Source organism: Limanda limanda, chromosome 10 (genome assembly GCF_963576545.1).
Source record: "Limanda limanda chromosome 10, fLimLim1.1, whole genome shotgun sequence".
In the NCBI taxonomy this organism is placed as follows: domain Eukaryota; kingdom Metazoa; phylum Chordata; class Actinopteri; order Pleuronectiformes; family Pleuronectidae; genus Limanda; species Limanda limanda.
Genome location: NC_083645.1, coordinates 6,014,019 through 6,038,697, shown reverse-complemented (window position 1 = coordinate 6,038,697; position 24,679 = coordinate 6,014,019). Strand labels below are relative to the sequence as shown.

Below are 24,679 nucleotides of genomic sequence, written 5' to 3'. Positions count from 1 at the left end.
ATGTAAGTAATTTTAATTTAATTGTTATACACAAGTTTTGTCTGGTGTTTCTTCTTTTCCAGGTCTCGACATTCAAGGAGCTCATGGTTCTAAAGAGAGAAAATGCAAAGGTAACTATGGCAAACTGCAAAGATGAAAAGGCTAAATACTTCATCTCATCCTGTTTGAGTTTGAAATTAATGGTTTTCAGACAACATAGCCAACAGATTGTGGTGTTATTCTTACTTTATCTCTAGTGACATTTGTGATTTTGAGAATTTTGCCTTAAAAAATATTTTTCCTCTGAGGGTTGGGATTTCATCACTTTAGCAACTTTTCATCCCGTGCTATCATAACTTCTACTTACGAGACTAAAGACATTCAAGTCAGCCTCACATATAAGTAGTGTGTAGATCTACAATTGTTAGCATGCTACTGTACGATAATAAACATGGCAGACATTATGCTGCATTCAGCCATGGTGCTCAAATCTGCTTTGGCTAACTACAGCCTGACAAAGCTGATGGATGGTGCTAATGGCAGCCTCTATTTACAGTATTGTGTGTGTGTGTGTGTGTGTGTGTGTGTGTGTGTGTGTGTGTGTGTGTGTGTGTGTGTGTGTGAGGTGGCGTCTTTGATAAAGACAAAGAGACTGTTGGATGCCAAACATGACCTATGAGGTAAGAAGCAGCTCATACACAAATAATTACCTTTTATTATTCTTAGGTTTTTATGTGTATAAGCTAAACATAAAGTAATGAGGCATTGAAAGTATCCACGGTGTTGTCAGCTAGATGTGTATACCTAAGTCAAATCAAATGACTTGAGTTAAATTGTGGATAAAATTCACATATTTTTCAATCGGAGAAGGGATGAATGTCTGATCTGTGTTGACACCGGGTTGGTGTGCAATTTGGTTTTATAGTTTGTATTAAGCATGTATTAAACAAAGCACTTTTTCAACTTCAAAAACAAATGGCTTCTGAGTCCTGTTTTCTATTGCTTTTTTCAAAATGTCAGTTTTTACTATGTATGACTGAGAAAGGCATTCACTTCTTTATCATTCCTGTGTATGCTGAGTGAATATTATAGAAGTGACACTAAATTTGATTCTGATTGTGTTTTTTGCGCACCAGCACACACGCCAAGAAGTTAAAACCTGAACATTACGAGCTCTTCACAGAAATATCAGTAGTGGCATATGTATCAAACAGTAGCAAACTATAAGCTGAAGAGCAGGTTCACACTGAACACATGGTGAATGTTATGCTGCCTGTACATTCTAAACAATAAACCTGTATGGTTTTCACATTCTATTGGCCAGGTATTCAGTATCCTAAGCATCCAAATTTAGATTTAAAGATGGACAAATAATTACATTAGTACAAAAACTAATGCAAGTACCATAACTATTTACATTATACTTATCAACCATTTGCTCACTTCAACATATTATTCATTGGTTTGAATTAATATCTAACTTAAAGTTGAAAAAAAGTAGACAAATTTAAGTGAAAAATATTTTTTTATTTCATCAAAAAAAAAAGTTTGAGAGATTTGTTTGTAGCACCTGTTGGAGTTTTCACTAATGTGTGTCAACTTTTTGGGACAAAAGTAAGTAAAGGAGAATAATGTTTATGGTTGTATTCGAGTCTAAGCAGAAATGAGTGTGATCATATGACGTGATGGCAGCTGGACACCACGTCGAGCAGACAGGACACAGACTGACTCCAGGCTGGTGAACTGATAGCCCCTCCCCGGAAAAAGCATGTCGTGGGAGATTTGAACTTTTGGACGCGGCTTGTGTGTTTCCTATGAAGTGAAACGCCACAGCTGATTAGTCATGACGACAGCGGACATTTTTCTGAGCCAATCATATGTCGTCTTTGGGCCAAGGTGCTCCGTAGACGCTGACGTTTCTCCCGCCCACACCAGGGAGCTGCGTCCCTGATTGGCTGAAAGTTTCAGTCAATGTGACATTTTGTCATAATGACTCTAAAGGGAGGGCAGCTGCAGAGACTTTCCTCCACGGTCCTGTCAAGAGAAAAAGTGCGTTTGTTTTTCAAGGTGCGTTTGTATTGTTATTTACACGTATGAGTTGAACAAAGCAGGACTGGAACAACAATAGTTCTTATTAGTTATCCTCGCTCGTAACTGGAGCCAGCGCAGCCAGCACCTGTCATCATAACGTTTTTCTGGTGTCATTTAAAATATAAGAGTGTATTGCTTTAGCTTCATTCCACATTTAAATGTCAGGAAAACAACACAACATATCTGCTTTTGAAAGCTGTCCTTTCACTTTTCTTTCAGGGATAACGTTGGCTAAGCTCGTGTCATTTAATGTTGATACAGATACAAACCTTCACCAAGCTCCAAATTGCACACACTCATACTTCCTTGTATATAAATCAAAATCTCTGTAATATGTTTTTAGAAATTAACTAAAATCTTTAAACCACACAAACACACACACACACACACACACACACACACACACACACACTCCGCTCTCAAAAACATTCTTACACAATTTTGCACTATTTCTAAATATGCCTTGTTCTATTTAGTTGTTTCCTGCTGTTATTGTTGTTCATGCTTATATTTCTCTTTTACACTGATAACAATACTGAGAACAACAGAAAAAGTGTTCTGGTCACTCTGGATACGACATCAACAGTTTTACTGGAAATAGAGAAAGTCACATTAAGCTCCAAAATTTACTTGCAGTGAGTGAGAATATGTTTTTGTGATTTTCAAATGTATTCAATGATATATGAAGCTACAAAGCTAACAGGAAATGTCTCCATAATGAAGTTGTTCACAAGATAGCTGAATCATTTAAATGTTCAACTGTGAAGTTTATTTTAAAAAACCCAGATCGAAGAGACCTGTATTGACATTGTTGCATTTGTACTGTATTTATGTATTCATTAAATTGCTATTGGCTGATATAGCAACATGAGATATCTGTATTTTCATCAATATCTATTTCGCTCAGGCTGTAGCTGTAGAGGGATGTTAAGAGTTTCATTCCAAAAGTCAGCAGTGGTGGAATAATACAAATGAAGCTTAGTCAGAAAATGTTTATCCTTATGGTAATAAAGGCAGTTTGGATTTTTCAGGGGTTCAGTGCAGTAGAGGGCCAGCAGGTTTTGCGCATTTTTGTATTTTTCAATGTACTTAACTCTCTTATTTGTATCTTACATTTGTCACAGATTTTCAGATTTCGCTCTCTTTGCTCTTTATGTGTGTAGGAACATGGCTGACGTTCGTGGTGATGGTGAAAAGCAGAGCGGTGGCGACACTGTGGATGCCTTCAAGTTGTTTTCAAAGAGGTAATTACTGTACACCAGTACTGACGACCTAAACCTGTCCGATGGCAATCCATCAGTCCCTGCAGGGAATGTAACTCAGACAGGTGTGTGGGCGAATTGATAAAAAAGAAGATAAAGAGAATGAAATGAGATTCCCCCAAACTGAAACAGAGTGATTTCCTCGACCTGAACTGCCACCAAATAGAGATGACGTATAGGAAACATGACTCATACACTGCTCACTCGTAAGTCATTGCTCTATCAGTTGTAGCCTAGCTTTAGCCAGTTCCACTGCTCAGGTGGGCATGTCATTCTGAGGGATTTATGGCCAGTGGCCACCATGACCTTTGGGTTCATTTTATAGTCCTTATTTGTGTTGATTTCATTTTTTATTGAATTAACAAAAATGTTTAATAACATCCTTTAGTTGTCCACATGACATCTGCTAACAGTTTCACTTTGCCTGTGCGTTAACGACAGTGTGTAGGCTATAAACCTTCAGCACTCACTTGACCGAGGTTAAACAATCAATTCAAGCTGAGTCACCGACGAGTTGTCAAACAGGTTCATACGTGTATAATCTTGATGGTGCTTAACAAGTTTGAAATAATTTCAATGAGTGTGTTTCTGCCATAGGCAAATTTCAGACTAAAGATCAGTTCATTGTTCAATTTAGGGATGAAAGCCGCTCTCCAAATGGGGGGAAAAGCAGGATTTTTTGTGTCAGTCATGAAAGTTAGTGTTAGGTCAAGGGGAGAGATAATCCATTAAGTCAATCAATTGTCCACACTGGGATGGTGAAACTAAATGTGTGTAAACTTTCAGGTCGGATAGAGCGGCCACAGGCAGCAAGAAGACGTCTGAGGAAGTGGACTCTACCCCCAGCAGTAAAGGCAGTACAGCTGCAGGCTCAGACCCCTACCGCTACAAGATGGACTATCCCAGCATTGGAACCTGTGTGATCATCAACAATGAGAACTTCGAAAGTAAGTAAAAACACCCATTCAACAATTCATATGCACTGATGCACGCACCTGTATGTTTCAATTCATGAAACAAAAACATGAACAAATGTTCTGTGAATTTCAGAATGTAGACAACAGGTACAGATTCTGTATAACACAGTTTTTGATCTTCCTGCTCCCTCCACTCTGTTTGTTGAGTGCTTATCCACATGGATACCACTGAGGTGGAAACATTACAGAGAATAACAGACATTTTGGAAAAGTCTACAACTAACTCTAGTGTTACAGTTAGTAAGTCACATGGTTAAAAAATGATCTTATACACAGTATGACATAGTATGTGCATGTTTTGTATTGTTCCAGTGTTTAATCACAGTTCATACGATAGTAGTAGGAGTGCTTATTTATTGTGAAGAAGTTCTATAGCCTCATGAATGATCATTAAAGCTTCCACCTGATCCTCCTGTTTTCACTTTACATACCTGCCTTTGAACTTTATCGTAGAAACTGCCATTGAATGTCTACTGAATCCCACATGTATGTTTTGTGTCTAGGAATGCCACATCGTAAGGGGACAGATGCCGATTCTGCCTTCGCTAAGAAGACCTTCTCTGAGCTGGGTTATAAAGTCAGAGTGGCCAAAGACCAGACTGTGAGGGAGATGAAATATCTTCTGACCAGCAGTAATAAACTTCAATAATCTAAACAATAACATAGAAAGGTATTTGATATTGGAATCATCCATTTTTCATTTTCAATTATCAGGGTGACAAAACTATTCTTGCTGTTCATTCTGTAAATATGACATTACCTCTGAAGCTCTCAACCACCACTAGCTGGCAGTATACAAGGCATAGCCTGTGTGTTATCATAGACTATGTATGAAGATAGATGGCATGACTGCTGCTCAAAAGTTAATCTAAATAATTTTGATCATCCCCTGGTTGCTGGTTGCATTATAAATCATAAACCCCACCTCCCACCTATGTACCATAACTCAAAGAATTGGCTCTGAACCGTTTCAGGACTTTGCCTTTCTCATATAAAGAACACAGCAGGAGAGAATGTCCATGTAAGATGCGTTCACAACTACAGGAAATTGTCCAGAACATTCAGGTGAGAGGTGTCACCTGGGTATAGCATGCAGGAGGTTGGACATGACGTTTAAATTCTGCTGCTGAAATCTGTGTTTTTGAGACGGCCGTTCACACCTGGTCGGCCCCTATCCACAAAGGCTGTCGTCTTTCTAAGTTGACATCTTTGTCGGGTTATTTTACGTGTATGACACCTATTTTTCATCCTGAGAAAGTGCTTATACATCCCCTCTGACCTGTAGATTCTTTTAGGTAGTCCTCTAAGACTCGCTTAAACCAAATTATCAGCGCTCTACTCAAGAACAAGGATCGTACCACCAAGTATTTTCAGTAAGCAAGGAAATAATATCTGGACTGATGTTGCAATGTTGTTTTCTATCTTTTCCTGTGTTTGTCTTTAGTATCTGAGGAGGACCACAGGAGTAGTGCATCGTTTGTGTGTGTGTTGCTGAGTCATGGAGATGAGGGAGTGATTCATGGCACAGACGGCTTTGAGAGGTTGGAGAACCTGACGGGAAACTTTAAAGGGGATCGCTGCAAAAGTCTGGTTGGCAAACCGAAGCTCTTCTTCATACAGGTTAGTAACATAAACCCATGTGAACATACGAATGCGCTGGTGTCTCATCCATGAAAATATGTCTGGAAGTGTTTGTGTCATAGTTAAAGGTTTGTGTGGTAATATTTTTATTTTTGTTTTACTATCTTTTTTAAGCTTCTAAGAAATTCGTGTATTAGTCAAATGTGGTCTCACTTTAATGGGCCCATATTGTGTAAAATACATTTTCTGGGCTTTTACTATCCGTAATTACTTGAAGGGGGTCAGTAGGAAAACAGGCCTTCCTACCCCCCTGTATGATGTCCTTCAGGATCCCAATGTGAGGATGGTGTAATTTACTGTTCAGTAACATCCTGTTGTAACCGACTGTTAATATGTGGCTGGTCTTCTGTAGCTGTATCCAAACATAATGTGACTTTCAGCTGTGTTTACCTGAGCGAATGCACCAGAATGAGACCTTTGATAGGCCTGGTGGGTTTTTTAGCTTCTAATAAATTGGTGTATTAATCAAATGTGGTCTCACTTTGACGTGATGATAATAATCAAATGTAACTTGTTTCAGTTACCACCTTACTTACTTTACACTGTGACAGTTGATGATATAAACCTTGGGCTCGTGCCCCTGTTAGGCGTGTCGTGGTTCAGCCCTGGATGACGGAGCCATGATCGAGACGGACAGTGTAGATGATCAAACATCAGAGAAGATTCCTGTGGAGGCAGATTTCCTGTACGCTTATTCCACTGCTCCAGGTACATGACTCCAGCAGGAAAGACGTTTGTCCTTCACATTCTAGTTTTTACACATTGGGTTTTTTTTCTGCACTTATTTTTCATATCAATATATTTTTCAAGCTGTTGTTAATGTGTGTTAAATGGGTTAAATATTATGCAGTAATATATATATAGTAGTTTAGGCTGTACAACTCTCTGGGTCAATAGGATGCAGGTATGGTCCTCGGCCTCCTCAGATGTGTTTCTATGTCACCAGCAGGACTTTAATCTGTCCCACCAACATCCCAAAATATGTCTTGAGCCAGGGCCTGGATACAGAATGAGACTGGAATGTCTCCTTCTCTTTCTCTGTTCTGTTGAAGTGGAGCTGAGGTCATCATGCTTCAGTGTTAGCCCTTTATTATCTAGACTGCCATATTCTAAATTGTCCCACCACAGTTTCATAATGAACCAAAAGAAGATGCTTTGCATAATGACATAACATAAATCTAACATGGTGTTTTGCTCCATTACTGCATTATATAGCTGTTTGTAGCAGTACTTTTGCAGTGATATTTGTTGTATGCTTGCTTGTGCGCTCTTACTATCGTCCATAAAGTTTTTAGTGTCCACACAGACACTCAGACCTCAAGGTTTTAGCTGCAGTTGTGCAGTTGCATATACCCAAAAGTAGAATGTAATGTTGTTCTCTCTCTTACACGAGAACTTGTCTTCACTCTTTAGTCTGCAGTTGTGAATATTTCCTTGTGAAATATCTTACTTCACATTTTGGCATCATTTATTCGTCACACCCTCAGTGTGTAAAGGCTTTTACACTGTATCCAGTAAATGAAACAGAAGAATATCTGATATCTCATTCTCACTTTGTGGAACATATTAATAAAGAAATACACTGTATTCTGTCTTGCAGGTTACTACTCATGGAGAAACACATTCAAAGGCTCCTGGTTCATGCAGTCGTTGTGTGAGATGTTGGTGCGTTACAAGGGAGAGCTGGAGCTGATGCAGATCATGACACGAGTCAACCGCAAGGTGGCGCTACACTTTGAGTCTTTCACCAACCTGCCTGAATCTAGCAGCAAGAAGCAGATCCCCTGTATTGTCTCGATGTTGACCAAAGACTTGTACTTTCCTCAATAGAATGAAATATACTTCTTGTTTATCCTGTAGGTAGGAAATATAGTCAAATTGGACTTTGATGGAATTACACATTTCTCTTTCATCTTTTTTACTGTCAAAGAAAGATATTTGCACAAAAGGTTTGTGGTGCACTGTGTGGGCCTGTTCAAACAAGATAACACAAGTTTTCGTTTTTTTAATGTCACTGCAAGCAGAAACCAAGTGCACCAACAGCATGAGGATAAAAGGGACAGGTTAGTTTGCTTATTGTTAAAACTGGATCATTATTCGTTAGGAATGTTTGTCCTTTTGTATTTCTTTGTGTTGACTCTTTCAGAAAGCCTGAACCAGTTTTCTTAATCAAGCATGTTGCAATAATTTCTACAGATGCATCTTAAAAAAGCCACTTTCGCTGATACCAATACATTAGCATTAATGTTTTATTTCAGTACATACATATGTGTAGTTTGTTTTTAATGTTGGTAAAAATAAAGTGTTTCACATTTAACACAATACTGTAAATCCATCTGAGTGTGTCCTTTGTAGTGAGTTTGAAAGCCGGCAGACAGGAAAATGTATCTTTTTTATTTTGATCAGTGCTTCTTCAAAACTTTAGTAATGTTCAAATAGAAGAGTGATGATTGTTACTGTTCTAAATCTGAGCTGAGCAACCAGTAGAGTGATATTACTGTATTACTCATGTGTCTGACTCTGTTCTGACGTATCACTTAAAGCATCATTTAATTTGTGTAGTACATTTGTTCTTCTCAAGTTTACCTCCTATCTCTCTGGACCTGACGAGGGACAGTTTGACACAATCCCAGAAAACCTCAGGATTATTTGGTAATTTCCGATGATGACTGCGTTGTTTCCAATCAGGTCACTTTGAAAAAAGACACTGATGGAGACAGGATTGAAGCTGGATTAAGTTATTTTATAAGTGCACACTGTGCACTTACAGTATATGGATAATACAATATGAGGAGAAAAACAGTCTATCGACACAATATATTAAGTGTGCTGTAAAAATTGCATTCAAAATGTTCCGATTGGAAAGTCTGATATTTTGACATAGATAAAATACCATACAAATCAGGAGAGTTATGTCAAACAAAACAAAAAACTTAAGCTGCTGAAGAGACCCTGGAGGCAGTTTGCTTCAGTGTGTACATTTTTTCTGTCCATGGAACTCATAACAGTAAAAGAAATGATATTCATTGTGGTTGTATTAGCTTTATAGAGTCTGACTGGAATAGTTAATAAACCAGGGTCTGCGTTTTGTCACAGCTCTGTAAGTGATTTCTCAACTGTACTTCTATCAACTGTGGAAACATACTGGATCGAAGTGTGTTCAGAGAGATCATTTAAAAACAGACAGGAGAAGCTGCCACTGCTCAATGTGTTTATTATTAATGAGATGTCATGAACTATGGTACCAGTAGGTGGCAGTGTAATCACAGTGGCTGTAAACTAGTGAACCAGCGAAAATTTTAAATCAGAGGCCTGGAATTCAAAGAGATTTCTGTCGGTTATCATTCGAAGATAAAGTGCAATTAGAAAATGAATTCACTGTATTTGCTAGTTCTGTTTTTTTTAATTAGTACAAGAAATAAAAATGTGGTCAAACTTATCGGCCGTGTCCCAGGAAATGTATCTATTCTTGTTGTTTATTAGTCTCTGTGAAGATGTAGAAATTGTCCACATACACAATATTCACACAAAACACATATTGGGTGAGGATCATAACATGTTGTATAAAGACAACAAAAATCTCCTATTCATATTTCCAAGGTACAAAGAAGTTAAACATGATTGAACCATGATTGTTGCTTACACGTGACAGTGACCAAAGAGAAGAGCCCAGCAGGAAACTTAAGTTCAACATCAACATCACCTCTTATCGTAAACACAAGAGACCACAAGCTGATCACAAGGATGGCCTCCTTCCTGGGAGCCCATTCCCTGGAAACTCCTGCCCATCCAGACCCCACATGACAAATATCTAGTGTTTTGATCAATACATTAACAGAGACCAACAGAGCAACACAAACAAACACAAAGTGGATAAATGGTAAATCTCAATGCAGGTCCACTTTCACAGTCCCACGTGGTTCTTAGATATCGTCACACAGTACATTTAACAAAAAAAATGTAAGAAGGGTCAATGGAAACCAAAACCATTAACCCCTTGAGGGCTGGAATCAAAATCCCACCGAAATCAAAGAGAACATTTTAAATCACAGGCTGATTCAACTTGTGTGAATTTTCATCCCAACAGCTCATTAGTTTGTTCGGTAGTGTGTACGGTCTCTGTGTGGTTGTATGCAATGCTAACATCGTCTGGACATGCTCCTGATGAGTCAGAAGAAGGTGACCTGGGAGATCTCCTCCCAGTCCTGGGTCAGGGCATCAGTGAGCTCCTGGACACTCTGTGGTTGTACTTGGTGCGGCGGATGCACAGATACATAACGTCCCAGACATTCTTAATCGGTTTTAGGTCAGGGGAACGTGAGGGTCTGTTAAAGGCTGCTGGAGTTCATTTTGTAGGACTCCTGTTCCTTCTCACAAAAAGGAGCTCTCCTCGTGTAACTGCTGGTCGCCTGGTGTCTCTTCCATGCTCTTGAGACTTTGCCGGGAGTGACAGTAAAGCTTATTGTGGCTGCAAGTATGGATGTGCCATTCTGGAGGAGCTGGAATACCTGTTTAACCTGGTTGGGCTGCAGGTACTTACTCATGGTATCAGTATTGACAAGGACACCAGCAGAACACAAGACTAGAGAAGTATCAGTCTGGAAGGATGAGGAGAGAGAGCAGCTGTCTCTGGTCACCACTTGTAAAACCATTCCCTGTTTGGGGCTTGTCTTGCTTTTGCCTCCATTGCACCTGTTGCCACATTTACACCAAAACATCTGATATGATTCAAAATCACTTGGTCTTCCTAAAAGGACAGATTGATATCCCTGAAGTTTAACTGACTTGATGTTATACTGATGATTAAGTGTTCCCTTCGTGTTTTAGCAGGGTATATGAATGATTAACACTTTACCAGAGTGGGTTTATAAATAAGTGGCTGCAGTTAAATACAAAAACACTAGAGGAGGCCAGAGAAATACTGTGGGCCTTGATGCCATAGAACAGCCTGTCTGTTGAGACAATCGGAAATGTGTGATCGTGCGCACGCGTGTGTGGGTGTGTTTGCGTGTGCGTGTGCATGTGAGAGAGAGAGTGTTCTGTTGAACTATTAACTTTCACTGATAGTTTATCAGACCTCTCCCCAGTCCCAGCTTAAGTGTGTGTGTGGGGCAGTTATGTGTGAAGTGCAGCTATTTCCACCTCCTTCTCCTCCTGACCTGATGTCCTGCAGATAGAGGTGTGGTTAAACTATGACCAAAGTGCATTTTACATCAAACACAACAAGGAAACTGTTCTGCTGCTTCTTCTTTCGAAAACTGTTTACTCATAGTAAATTGTTATTGTTATCATAAATGACTAATGATTTATATAGTATTGTGACTGTAAGAGGATGAGAGCTGTGTATTTTATTTATAATGTGTATGTAAAAGATCAAGTAGATACAAGAGTTGCTGCATGTGATTATAGGTTTTGTACTATATAATTTGACTTTGCTTTTAAGTGACATTGTATTCAACTTCTTATCTTTTATGTTTTTATTTAATCTCTTTTTAATCCTCTTTGGGAAGCACTTGGTAACGGACGTTTGGAAAGGTGCTATAATAATCAAGTTATTATTATTGTTATTATTATTAAGAGATGAAAATGAGCCATTAACCTCTGTGCATTGATTTCATGACCTGTATTTGAACTGTTAAACTGCCCCGTTTCTGTGTGATTAAACAATATTTCACTTCAAATGTATCAATTTATCGTATTCTGATTTAGATTTTTTTTTTGTCTTTGAAAAACATTTAAGCTAAAAAAGGAAAAAAAAATCAATCTCGACTAATTTGAATATTTATTCATTAACTATGTTTGTACTTTAATCTTAGTGAGTTATCTAAACCCTAATTATAACCCTAAAACCAAGGCTTACCCCTCAACCTGCCCTTTGAAAAAGTGAGGACTGGTCCAAATGTGCTCAGTCGGTAGGGTCTATGCTTAAAATGGTCCTCACAAAGATAGAAGTACAGGAACACACACACTGACGCACACTCACACACACGCACGCGTGTAGCTTTAAGTTTCTGGTTTCGTTTCCAGCATCAGCTGCGCAGAAAGAGGCCGGACAGGCGGGGGGCGAGGGGGGGGGGGGGGGTGCAGAGGGAAGAGGAAGTGAAAATGAAATCCAGCCCAAAGATCCTCTGTGTTTTCTCCAGAACACGTAGTTCACACTTTTTGTGAGTAAGTGTGGTGTAGTCTGTTCAAACACACATTTAGTAGTGAGAAGTGCTGGAGCAGCAACTCTTCATAGGTTATAAATCACAAAAGTACCAACAAGTTTAAATTAAAAGATGCAGGCTATAAAATAAATAACAAAACACCAAAATTTGAAGCCACTTAAAACCCATATGGTCAGCTGAACAATCTCAATGGGATATTTAGGCCTTAAGTCCTACTGCTCCTCCACTGGCCATATAATGTAGAGGCTGTAAAATAAAATAATAGAAGGTCATTTAGTTTTGATTTCATGTTATTTTTAGGGTGACAGTATATCTGTCCTGGGACTACACATGACAACTCTTTTTTGCTATGGTCATTATTAGTTCAGTTTAGTTAAGTTTAAGATTAGCTTTGTTTGAGACGGATAGGTCCATATTAGTTTTAAATTATGTTGTATTATTTTATCTGCTTTCTCTGATTTTAGATTTTGTATAATGTAGTTTGCTGCCTCTGTTTTGAAATGACTTTGTATCAGTGAGCTTCTTGAGGTTTTCTTTACTTGTTTTTATGTGTCCTCTTTGTAAAGCACTTTGAAACAGCTGTTTAGAAATGTGCTTTAGAAATAAATGTTTAATAATAATAATAATTTAGCCAAGATGTCCACGGATGTCCTCCTCTGGAGCAGTGTTCACAAGCTATTGGCCAAGGGGGCGCGGTAGCATAGCTAGTTCTGGTAGCATGCTGCATAGCTGCAGTTTCTGCTGAGCATTGCCAAGGTCGTCATGTGCCCCTTGGGCAAGAGCATAGTAGTGAGTAGAAAATGAGTGAATTTTCATTTTTGGGTGAACTATCCCTTTACTTTGGGCAGGAGAATATTTTGGTTTGCTAATATGAAAAAAGTATTGTCATTATTGCCAGTTTAACTACAAAATATAATTCACGTGTTGGCAAAAATAGATTTTAAAAAATTATCTAAATTATTTATTATAATATATATATTTATATTATATACATGCGAAACTTTACACACTAATTTAAGCTTTGTATCACTACAGTAACATCATGTGCACGCATAAATAACCATAGAAATGAAACACGGCATAACGAAACGGTTTCGGTTTGTTTTCGCAGTCGCAGGAAAGAAGAGCGGAGTGATTCCTCTCCGCGTTTCAGCTTCTCCGGTGAATCGCGCACGCGGCCGCAGACACTTCCGCGACGGCGCTCCAGAGCAGGAGGGGGATTTCCAGCGCGAGCCCCCGCTTCCCTCCGCTGTTTTGCTTTCGCTCTCCGCTGCCGAACAGACAGAGCCGCGGACACACTTTAGTTTTGCACTTTGTGTGTGAGTCCGGGACAGGAGTGGAGCCGTGAGACTCGGGCTGGTGTCGTCGGTGTGTCAGCGGGAGCCCGGAGCTACAGAGGCCGTCCTCAGCGAACAGGTACCGACTCATTTCCGCATATTCACGCCGTCCTGCCGCGGACATGACGGCTCCCTCTCCCTCTCTCTCTCTCTCTGCGTGTGCAAGTGAAAGTGCGACCAGTTCTGTGGACTCGGTACTAGAGTTTATTTTCACTTTTGCCTCGGTTGTTGTTTCTTTTTGGGAGCAGCACGACAACACGGGGCGGGTTAACTTGGACTGCATCCTTCTTTAACGCGAACTAAACGTGTTACTAACATTGACTAACAAGTGGAGGAGAACCGGGATCGTACGCAACAACAACCACTGCTGTCACTTTGTGTTGATGTCCCAGCTGCAGATCTATTTACCTCCTGGGAACCGAACTACTGTTGTGTCGGATTCTGCTCTGCAGCTCAGAAATAAAACGCTTTTCACACATTGAGGAAATAAAACTCTCTTTCTCTGAGTGGTCGAGTGGTAAGCAATGTTATTTGTTAGGTCCAAAACTACCATTAGAGTGGCACCAAAGTACTACAGTTTTACCCTTAAAAACTGCTTTTTATGTTTTTAAGTGTAATACACAGTTTGTAGCTGTTTGAACTAGTTATTAACCCTTAAAGGCCTATTGTAATTTATTTACTTTTCTGAATCCAATGATAGCAATAATACTAATACCTTTGTTTATACAGCACCTTTCCAAAAACATTGATAATAGAAGACAAATAAAAGCAATAATACAACACATCAGAGACAACAGGCAAAATAACATGCAACATGTGAACACAGAATTACTTCAATATATATGTTCCCCATGTGTAGTTTAAATGTTTTTTAAAGACATTAAATGTCTGTCAATATCACTTTGGCTTTAACAACACCAGAATACGATAAATAAAAAAATAAAAATTGTATTTTACTTGACAGGGACTTTGCAGTTGATTCAATGACCTTTTGATTAATTTCAACCCTAAAATGAATACATAGTGTGTTTTTTAATTCCACCATACGAATATAAAATCCAATGTTGGCCAGTAAAGACAGCGTTCTGTAGTCAGACTGTTTGTATCAAGCAACTGGAAGTTTCAACCTTGCCCTTAATAAAAAGGGATGATATTTTGTCACCCTGTTTGACCTGTTAGGGAGCTCAGTCCTCATGTCAGCAGGCACTGCGTTGGCGCACTGCAAACTTCACCCGCCCCGGTGTGGGTGGGGTGGGGTGGGTGAAGTTTGTTTTCCAACCGGCCTGATGTATTCGTTATCTTCTTTTGGTTCTCGCTCTTCTTTCCTCTTAAGTATTTAATTTCAAATGTTTACCATATACAGATAATATGATAGGAGTGGGCTAAAGGTCTGCAATTACGGACATGATTACACAATTTCATTTTAGAGCGGTATTTTATGAGATGAAAATTAAGAAGTGGACCTGTTGTTCATTATTGTTATAAAGCTATTATAATTATACAGTAACCCCAGTAATCATAAATATATGTTTGTGTGTTCACAGGCCACAATGCCAGTAGAGAGGATGAGGATGCGACCGTGGCTGGAGGAACAAATAAACTCATGTCAGATACCAGGGCTGAAATGGGTTAATAAGGTAAATGAGCACTCACACTCACACACACACACACACACACACACACACACACACACACACACACACACACACACACACATGTCAATGTTTGGCACACTGGTGCAACAAGGGAATAGTTGTAGTTGTACTTCATACATTTTTGGTCACATGTGCGATAATTAATTGCTGCAGTAAAGATTTTGGTGTGGCGATCCACCATGCAGAAATGTTACTAGCTGAAAAACTGAATTATGACCTGAGCATATGTAAATGTTTTCAGGAAAAGAGAATCTTCCAGATCCCGTGGATGCATGCTGCGCGCCATGGCTGGGACCTGGAGAAAGATGCACCGCTCTTCATGAAATGGGCCATACACACTGGTAATACAAAGATTTACCTAAAGACTCACTGCTTCTGCTTTTTAGTGGCCTTTTATTTTCATGTCCACTACACCAGTTCTGTTTCAAATGACAGAAACGCTCGATTCGCATCCTGTTTTCAAGTAAGAAATCACGTTGTCATGGATTGTCCCATTCAATTAGACCACAGGACTTTCAGGTATTGGGTCTTTGTAAGGAAGCGCACAGGGTTTCTGTAAGAACAGGAATTCACACACCTCCTTATCACATCAGGAGAACAATATAATATGTTGAAACGTAGATAAACTCTTGTCAGAAGGATGTCCCTGTGTTCAAAGAAAGATTCAAAAAGTTCAGAATGAAAAGAGAAAGTATTAATTCATATTTTTGTATGGAAATTAGCAGTATGATGAAATAATTTATTTTAATTTCTCTGAAGAAAGTATTTCAAATGAGCACCCACTTAGTTTGAAGACCAATGACTGAATTGATCGGGCATTTAAGAAATGAGAAATAATGCTTTGAACTTAATAGTTTAAAACTGGTCCCCATTATGTGCCATACATACTGGTATCATGGATTCATGTAAAACTGCCTGAAGTGGCAATGTCTTCTTCATGATGTTAGCCAAGTGTACCAAAAAGGCATCTCTGTAATAACAATAATCAGAATAATCCTGTGTTTTTGCTCAGGTAAATTCCAGCCAGGCATAGACCGTCCGGACCCAAAGACGTGGAAGGCTAATTTCCGCTGTGCCATGAACAGTCTGCCAGACATCGAGGAAGTGAAGGATAAGAGCATCAAGAAGGGAACTAACGCCTTCAGAGTTTATAAGATGCTCTCCTCCACAGAGAGGAGTATGAAGAAAGGTGAGTGCTGCTGCTCTTCTTTAACCTGGTTTGGTTAAAGTGACCATTCTCCCTTAAAATGTACTTACTATTAATTCCATATTGACTGATTAAAGACATTCAAGACCAGTTGTAAATTTGGGTTTTTAAAAATGATCTTTATAATCTATGTCTTTCTGTGTGTTTGTCTACTTAGGAAAGAAGAAGTCCGACAAAGAGGGGAGGCCCAAGGAAAATAAAGAGGTAGATAAACTGACAAATTCCCACATCACACATGAAAACAACAACACTTGCAGGATAAGGCAGCTTTTATCTAAATGACACAAAACTGTCTTTATTTGGTCTCTCCACACTTTAAAATAACCTTTTCAGAACCATTTGATATTCGGATTGTGGTGACCATTAGCAGCAGCATTGCAGAGGAGCAGACGCTTGATAGGGAATACAAACACCACGGAAGAAAAGTTTCTGATTTCACACCCAGTCTTTGCAATTTAACTGTAACTTGCGGGAACTGGTCTGGTGACATTAGGCGTCATAGGAATATTTAATTTACCCAGAAATGTTGCTTTTGTATCAAAGCAGATCGAAGAATTTCTGAAATTCGTAGCAGAGGGAGCAGATTTCCTCAGTATCTAACGTATCTACCTCTGTTTCTCTGTAATGCACATGTTTAAGCAATTCAAAGTAAAACCAATAGCTACTAGTTGCATTTTATATAATAATATGATCATATTAGCAGAAAGTAATAGAGAACACACATCAAATTAAAAATATAATCTAAAATCATTGCCTAACTGTACTAATACTGTATTTTACCTTGAAGAACATACATTTTTACATAACTTATCAAAAGACCACAAATATTAACGACCATTTAAAAAATCGGTGACAGAAATGCTAACTTCCAACCACAACCTCTCAAACGGCTCAGAGTATTGAATATCATAAACGGAAGGGCGTGGACTTATGATGTAGAATAATGAACATGAATGCTTTGATGATATTCGACGGTTAATGTTGTATTGTTGGCTCAGTTTAATTTATGAAATGCTCTGGATAAAAGCTGGTATCCAGGTCTTACTTGGCACTAAATGTTATTTGTTGTTATATTTAAAGATTCATAGATATTCATGTCAAAGCTACTGAATTGCCTTATTGGACTTTCTCACAATCACAGTTAAAATGTAATGAATAAATAAGCTTAACAATACAGAGTATGTTATAGTTTAATGGGCGTGTAAACATTGACTGAGAACATTTGTTTGTGTAGAAGTTTGAGTAACATGTTTTTATTTAAGTTTTTAAGTGTTGATACAGTTGTTGATGGCAGATTGATGACTATGATATGGAGCCCCCTACTCGGGATGTGTGCCCATACTGATATAAGGGTGTAAAAACACTTCTTGGACAATAAGTCTATTTAAAAAATATTGAAAACATAAACGTACATGTGATCTGCCTTGTTTATTCTGTATATCATCAATAAAAATACAGCTATTGTGAAAGTATCTGCCCACCGATAAATCGGTCAGGCTCTAATTTAATTGACCCTTTTCCACACACAGTGGTACGTTATGGTACATTTGATCATATCAGTCTTCCATAATCAACCTTTTACAGTTTTTTTGTTCTTCTCACCCTCAGGTACCTTCTCAGATTCCAGAAAGAATTCTCCAAGCTCATGCTGGACCTATCGACTATTCCAAACAGGAAGAGGTCAAGCACGAACCCATAGAGTCAACAGTGATGGACAGTGCCTCAGGTACAACACCAGTGTCTTCTTTTTACTATAATTACTAAAGCTATTTCAGACAGAATCTCCAGGGAATTGTGTCCGTTTTGATTTCACACTTGCACAACACAGCTGAAGGATTACTGTTCGCATTAACTACAGCAACATGTAATATGCAGGATTCATGTGAGGGGTGGTGCAGCAGACAGTGGCAAGAAGTAACATATTCATCCCGCTGTGGAGATCACATGATTTTGTTTACATCACATCGACAAATGCGTTGGCTCTATCACCATAAACTCTCTTGACAACTTTGTCTGTGTTTTCTATGTGTATGTCTCTGCTTTTTACCCGGAGAGATTGTTTTCAATTTTTTTATTTAGAGTTTGCATCGGCTATGTTATTGAAGCACAATCAACCCCCCTACTCGCTCGTAGTGAATCCGGCAGGGATCCCTTGCTGTGCACTCACATCGGATTCTGCCGACTTTCTGGGGATTTTTATACTTTGGGCCAGGTGAAGAAAGTACACAAAAGGTCCAGATGCCCTCACTTGGACTTTTGCGTTCACACATACAATGCCTCTGGAGAAAATTTTAATTTGCATTGCTCCTTTCAATCACAGGGACACTTCAAAGTGCAGTACATCAGAAACTAGATTAGAATTGCATTTAAAAAATTTCATTGAATGAAATAAAAACATGCACAAAAAGACCTGAATTTTTGTGCATTGAAATATAAGTTGCCACAAAATCAATAAAGGAAAAAAAAGGCTATTAATTGCACAGGGATATTTCCGTATATCCACAGCAGAGTAGTTACAGTGGTGAATGACCAAAAACTGGCATGTAGGTTATTGAAGTGAAATGTCTGGTGTTGTCTTGAATAGACATATTGTGTGTTAAATAAATCCTCCACAAAATATCTATTTGATTCTGAGTCAAACCATTCGTCTGAACTGTGTTCAGCTGTCTAGAAACAATTATAGAAACTGGAAGAGACCTCGTTTTTCTCTGTTTGATATGAGGCCTTGATGAGCCCCAAGATTGGGGTGCACAGGTTGGGCTCTCAGTCAGATTAGAATAAATAAACTTGTCTCAGATTAGATGTTGTGGAAATAAATATCATAACTCTTTGTCTTACAGCAGTGGATAGATCTATGTTATTGTCATTTTATCAGTAGATCATTTACAGTGTCGGATCAGAGTGTGCATGCATGTTCAGTTTATTAAAACAAAACCTCTGTTACCATTCTTAGCCATTCACAGCTCAATGGAAGACCACGTGATCACGAGCGAGCAGCTGCCATTCGTCTGTCAGACAATTGAAGTAACCACTGAGAATGAGGAGCAAACGGTTAGCTCCTCCCACTCGTACCCGCTCCAAATCTCCCCTGTTTCTTCATGCTGCGGTGAGACCACACACACACACACACATCACATTTTATTACCAGAGTTTGCATGAACAGGTTACACTGTTGTGCTTTTTCTGAAACACCATTTTGACCACAGCAGCATCAAGTGCACATATTTATGTTAATAGTATAATGTTTATACATAAAGCTTCAGTTGGATGTGGGCAAGTGGTTTTATTTAAAAAAAAAAAAAAAAAAAAAAAAAAGTGGTTCAGCTGGTGACCCGATAATCTGACGTCATAACATCTCCTGTTATTACACAATCCAACTAAAATAAACTGGCTTCTTGATCACTGTTACCAGATCTTATCTGAAGCGCAGAAAATTGTGGGCAAACCAACTGAGAGTGGAAAAAAGTAACCACTGTTAACAGCAATAATTGTGGCTGACAACATTGTTGTAATCAGACTCTTTGAAGCTGTGTTTGAACTGAAAAGTTGGAACAGCAGAATGAAACTCTGTCATATTGAAATAAAAGAGTAAAGTTTTTTGTTTTGACAGTAGAAAAGTGCAATGCTACGTAACCGCCACGTTGATATGGTTTCCCAATTTAAGTCAAGATTCGCTGGACTTCCTCCTCTTTCTCTTGCCCTCTCTGTCTCTGATATATTTCCTGAATACTGATTTATTACTGCAACTCGGTATGTGTGTTCATTTCTGCAGGCAGTGACACAGACAGTGACACAGAAGACACCAAAGAGGTGAGTCTCCCGTCATACACAATCAAATACACAAAGGAGAGAGTGATGATAAAATGATTACCTGCTCTGATCTTTAGATAAACAGGTTTTCACCTGTTCAACCTCACTGTAAAACAGGGTGTGTATTTCTGTCTGTTTGTCTGTCTGTCTGTCTGTATGTGTGTGTGTGTGTCTGTCTCTGTCTGTTTGTGTGTGTCTGTGTGTGTTTGACAAGTGTGTTTTCATTTTCTTCCTGTAATGTTGTGAGGCTGACAAGGGAGGGCCTTGTCAGGAACTGCGACTGTCAAATATTAACAGACTGACCTAAGCTTGATCTTTTGTAGTACATTGTACCCACAGTGAACACATGCCTGTCCCTATCTACACACACACCAATACTGCTACTTATCAGTGGTTATAGGTTTTGGTGTTTAATTTTTCAGATTAATTCATTACAATATTAAATAATAATTTAATCTTATCTTGATCAAAAAATACAAGGGTGTCAAATGTTACCCTAAGGTTCTTTGCCACAAACTCAACATTTGTACTAAGTAAACCAATGGAAGATTGTATCTGTACATTTTGATGCTCTGAGCCACATATACATTTTTTAAAGCTAAAGAAGTTTGCTGCCATTTAGTCCTTGACAGATGATAAACAGTTATGAAATGTATTTAGATTGTTTAGATTATGTGGTTTAAATGAGATATAATTGTGTATCATCTGTGTATTGGTGAAATGAAATGTTGTCTTGCTGAATGATAGTTCACACAATTTCAAACGTGTCTCAGCCCCAGCTTTTTGTGTTGAGTATTCTAAGGAGTTTCATGTTCTCTCCTATTTTTAAAAGGGTATCAGTGCAGTCTGGAGGCGGGACTACAGCACATCAGTCGTCAGAGTTCCCACATGTTCTCTTCCCAGCATGGCCACTTTCGTCACCGCCAACAAGCCGAACTTCAGGGTCACCAGCATGCGGGACCCAGACCCACTCATCAGCTACCACACGGACGGCTGGACGTCGGCCTACAGCCAGAACTCTCTCGTGTCTCCGGGGACCAGCCACACCCATGAGATGCGCGCAAGTGTCATAATGAAAACCTCCGACGCTACCTCTTCCTGACCCCAGAAGGGGGGTATCCTAGCTGTTGTCAGAGCATAGGAATGACAGAGAATGTTGTTTTTCTTCATCAGGGCCACTGTGATTTTGATTGTAGCTTCGGTGTGGGACATTAGTCCCCTGAGTTTTCCTTTTGATTGGAAAAATTGCTGACTGGTTTTCATGATATTCTCCGGGGCTTGACTTGCTCACTAATTGGGGAACACTGAAGTCTTTCAAACTGTCCGCATCTGTACGACTGCGACAGTTTGTGTAAATTTCATCAAGTTCCCATGTCTGCAAGGATTTGTGAACAATCCCTGTCCAGGTTAAACTGTAGGAACACGTGGAATGTACACGCCGGCAATCCTGAATCTAGAGTGTATAAGTGGGATGTGTGATCACATTTGTTCCGGAATATATTTAGGCTTTATCATCCATGTGTCATAGGAAGATAATTTTCCCTGCTGCTTGTTGTTGACACTTTAGAACACCATGGTCAGTGAAGAGAGGATTTAGCACTTTTACATAATTTCTTAAGATGGATTTTATGAGTAAAAATATCTTTTGTAGATGCATAGTCTAGCTGTGACCAGGTTTTCATATTAATCAACAGTTTCATTTTTTTTAAGCTGTTAATAGCCTCCAGTCAATCCACACTTTCAGTGCCTATGTCAAATAGTCCCTATTAGTTCATCACAGGTGGATGATATTGTATGTAAAACTTATTTTGAATATAAAACCTAATTGTACACACTTAATTTAAAATAACTTACTTACAGATTAAGTATTAGAAGCCGTTAAAAACAAAATGTTTTGATATCACTGTTTTGTTTCCTAGTCTCAATGTCTATGTGTGCACAAACATCCTCTTTTATGTCTTAATTTTTTATTGCACCATAAATGGGAAGAGAACCATTTACTTACTATTTCAAAAGAGTTGAACCTTGAGCAGGAAACATTGTCTAAAATGATTTACTGTGACACATGGATGGAACAAAGATTACGTAAGCCTAGAAGCAAACTGTTGATAACAGAGGAACCAAAAAAAACAAATGTTATGAGGAAGTTAAAGTCTCTGTCGGCAAACCAGCTCCACTAGCAGCAAGTCACAAGAAGAATCAGAGGCACGTTGTTGACAATCATGACAATCATTGATATGCCCCGAATTGCCCCATGCAAGCAGGTGTGTGTGTGTGTGTGTTTGTGTGTGTGTGTGCGCGCGCCTGTGAACTTGTAAGTCTGGAAACCTCAGGTAAAAGTGCCCCCCTACACAGAGAGATGAACTGACAAGATGAACGACAGACATGCTGACAGACAGACTGACAAGACTGTGAACAATGGATTTCTTCCGCTCTCTCCTGCCTCCTGGTGTTAATAATGTACATAGCTCATATGTATGTATGCCTGCAAACTGCTTCTGCACCTTATGGACAGCACTGGTGTGTGTGTGTTTGTGTCTGTGTGTGTGTGTGTGTGTTGGGGAGATGGTATTGAAGGTGTGTGGATGGATACAAATGATCAATGCTTTAGTCTGCTAACAGCTTAAACCTCAGTCGATTCTGATGCTCAGTTGTCGCAGTGCAAGCATCATGTTAAGCACAAATTTTCCCAATCTGTAAATCTCAACACAAAGAAAGACATTATATTGAAGTGTATGCACAGAATGATAAACTTGAGCATCAAAGGAAGATCTTCTTTCCTTTAATTGTCTCTCTTGCCTGTAAAGAAGCAAGCCTGGTGGTCTCTGTATTATTTGGCAAAATATAATTAACCAAGAAGAAGTAGGTTATGAAATGTTCATATTCCATCTTCTGAGAGTCATGTCTCCCTGTGTTCTGAACTACGCTGAGTGAATCAGAAAGCTACTGGTGTGTTAGCAGCTAGCAGGCTAAAGCGCATACTTCATTCCCAGGCTGCTTTCAGCCAAGCCCCAGCTCTTGTGGATAGACAGGATGCTGCCATGTTTGTGAACCAAACCCCTGTAGATTTTGACACTGGACGCACATTATCATCATGGTGAAATTATTTAAGGTTCTCATTAAATCTAAGGCGTATGGGTTTACTTGACAGCAGATGTGGAATAGATGTCGCTTTTCCAAATGTTTCTTCAACGTGTTTTTTTTTTTTTTACATGAGTCACATATTGAAAGATAATGGAACACTTCATAGTACTTAGAAATGCTCCTCAATCTTCTTTAGTGATTCGTGTTCTTCCGCTCACAGCCTCTTTGAGTGCTGTATTTTTACAACCATGTCATTATGACCAAATCAGATGCTTTTCTTTGACTAGGTTTACTTGGAAACCAATATTCTGATTAAGAAAATAGTCCAAGGAAGACACTATCATGTAAACAGCATTCTCTGATTACCTTAACCTGAATAATAATAATAATATTATTAATTAACAGTTAACATGTATACACACAGGAATATGAATGGGATATTCTGTTGGCAAATTGTGTAAACATCATAAATATCTTATTCAGATTAAGGTCGATAGTCAGATTATTGGTGTCCATGTAAACCTATTTGGTAAAGGAGCCAAAATTGTTGTTTCATTGCATGCATATGTTATTGTTCATATTAGGCCTTTGCACCAACACAAATGTGTTAAATTAAATTAAAATTGTAGTGATTTCAACATTGAAGCATGAGCTGACTTGAAATCGATGTGTTCTAATTAATGATGGCGTTTTTTGATTATTAAACGTTCAGATCCTTCTGCCTTCACAAGCCTGACCATGGATACTTTTAAAAGAAGTTGTCATGGAACAACTCAAGTGCACTTAAACCTGGAGCCTATTTCTCTTTCTGTCTATGCTAAAGGGACGTCATTGCAGCCAAAAGTTAGCAGGGAAAAGTGGGTAGTGATACTGTTATTTGTCATGAGGTTGTCTGATCTTTCTAACCTGCCTCCACTTTATGAGATTGCTTACTTTTACTTTTGAAACTGAGGTGTGCCTCACTGTCGGCACTTTGCACGTATGATAAAAAACAATATTACCATTCAACTCCCAAGGTTAAGCAACACAGGTAACTGCCCAGCTAATATAAACTGGACCCACAATGTGTCATCACTGTTTATTCTGCAACATTATGAAAACTACATGTGGATCAACATGTAAATCTGAATAAAGACCGTTTTTTTGTATTTATTCAGATGAGTTTGATGTGTTTTATCCATTGTGGAAAGATTGTAGATGTTGGCTAGAGGTTTATCTTGTGCACTCATAAAGTTCAGAGTCCAGGTTTATGGGATGTGGGAGACTGGGAGAGCTGGCCTATCTGTTAGTGTTGAGATAAAAATGTCCAGTAAAAACAAAGTCCTCCACGTTGAGGTCATGTCTGTGCGTTCTGGAAAAAACACATCACTGCCCTGAGATGGTTCAAATTATCTGCACAAAATGATCAAGTGGTATATGTGCTAAGTGGAAAATACCTCCTGCGTGTGAGATCTTTTTGTCAGAGCAGC

At 38.9% G+C, this 24,679-nt stretch overlaps 2 protein-coding genes across 4 annotated transcripts; both read left to right on the top strand.

Moving 5' to 3' along the window:
• The first annotated feature begins 74 nt into the window (after positions 1 to 74).
• LOC133011654 (caspase-3-like) lies at positions 75 to 8,236 on the top strand. 3 transcript variants are annotated; one of them, XM_061079465.1, is made up of 8 exons: positions 75 to 110; positions 605 to 659; positions 3,234 to 3,314; positions 4,119 to 4,279; positions 4,813 to 4,941; positions 5,754 to 5,929; positions 6,538 to 6,658; positions 7,551 to 8,236. In XM_061079465.1, exons 2-8 carry the CDS (start codon positions 655 to 657, stop codon positions 7,778 to 7,780), a joined length of 903 nt encoding a protein of 300 aa, XP_060935448.1. In that variant the 5' UTR covers positions 75 to 110; positions 605 to 654; the 3' UTR covers positions 7,781 to 8,236. The 3 variants fall into 3 exon arrangements, with proteins under 3 accessions (XP_060935448.1, XP_060935449.1, XP_060935450.1); XM_061079466.1 differs by lacking the exons at positions 75 to 110; positions 605 to 659 and adding an exon at positions 1,984 to 2,046; XM_061079467.1 differs by lacking the exons at positions 75 to 110; positions 605 to 659 and adding an exon at positions 1,986 to 2,028.
• A 5,194-nt stretch (positions 8,237 to 13,430) lies between these two features.
• irf2b (interferon regulatory factor 2b) lies at positions 13,431 to 24,362 on the top strand. The gene is made up of 9 exons (XM_061079325.1): positions 13,431 to 13,533; positions 14,999 to 15,091; positions 15,351 to 15,450; positions 16,122 to 16,298; positions 16,474 to 16,520; positions 17,925 to 18,042; positions 19,270 to 19,422; positions 20,089 to 20,126; positions 20,959 to 24,362. The coding sequence occupies exons 2-9, from the start codon at positions 15,005 to 15,007 to the stop codon at positions 21,226 to 21,228; spliced, it is 990 nt and encodes a 329-aa protein (XP_060935308.1). The 5' UTR covers positions 13,431 to 13,533; positions 14,999 to 15,004; the 3' UTR covers positions 21,229 to 24,362.
• Positions 24,363 to 24,679: the final 317 nt, after the last annotated feature.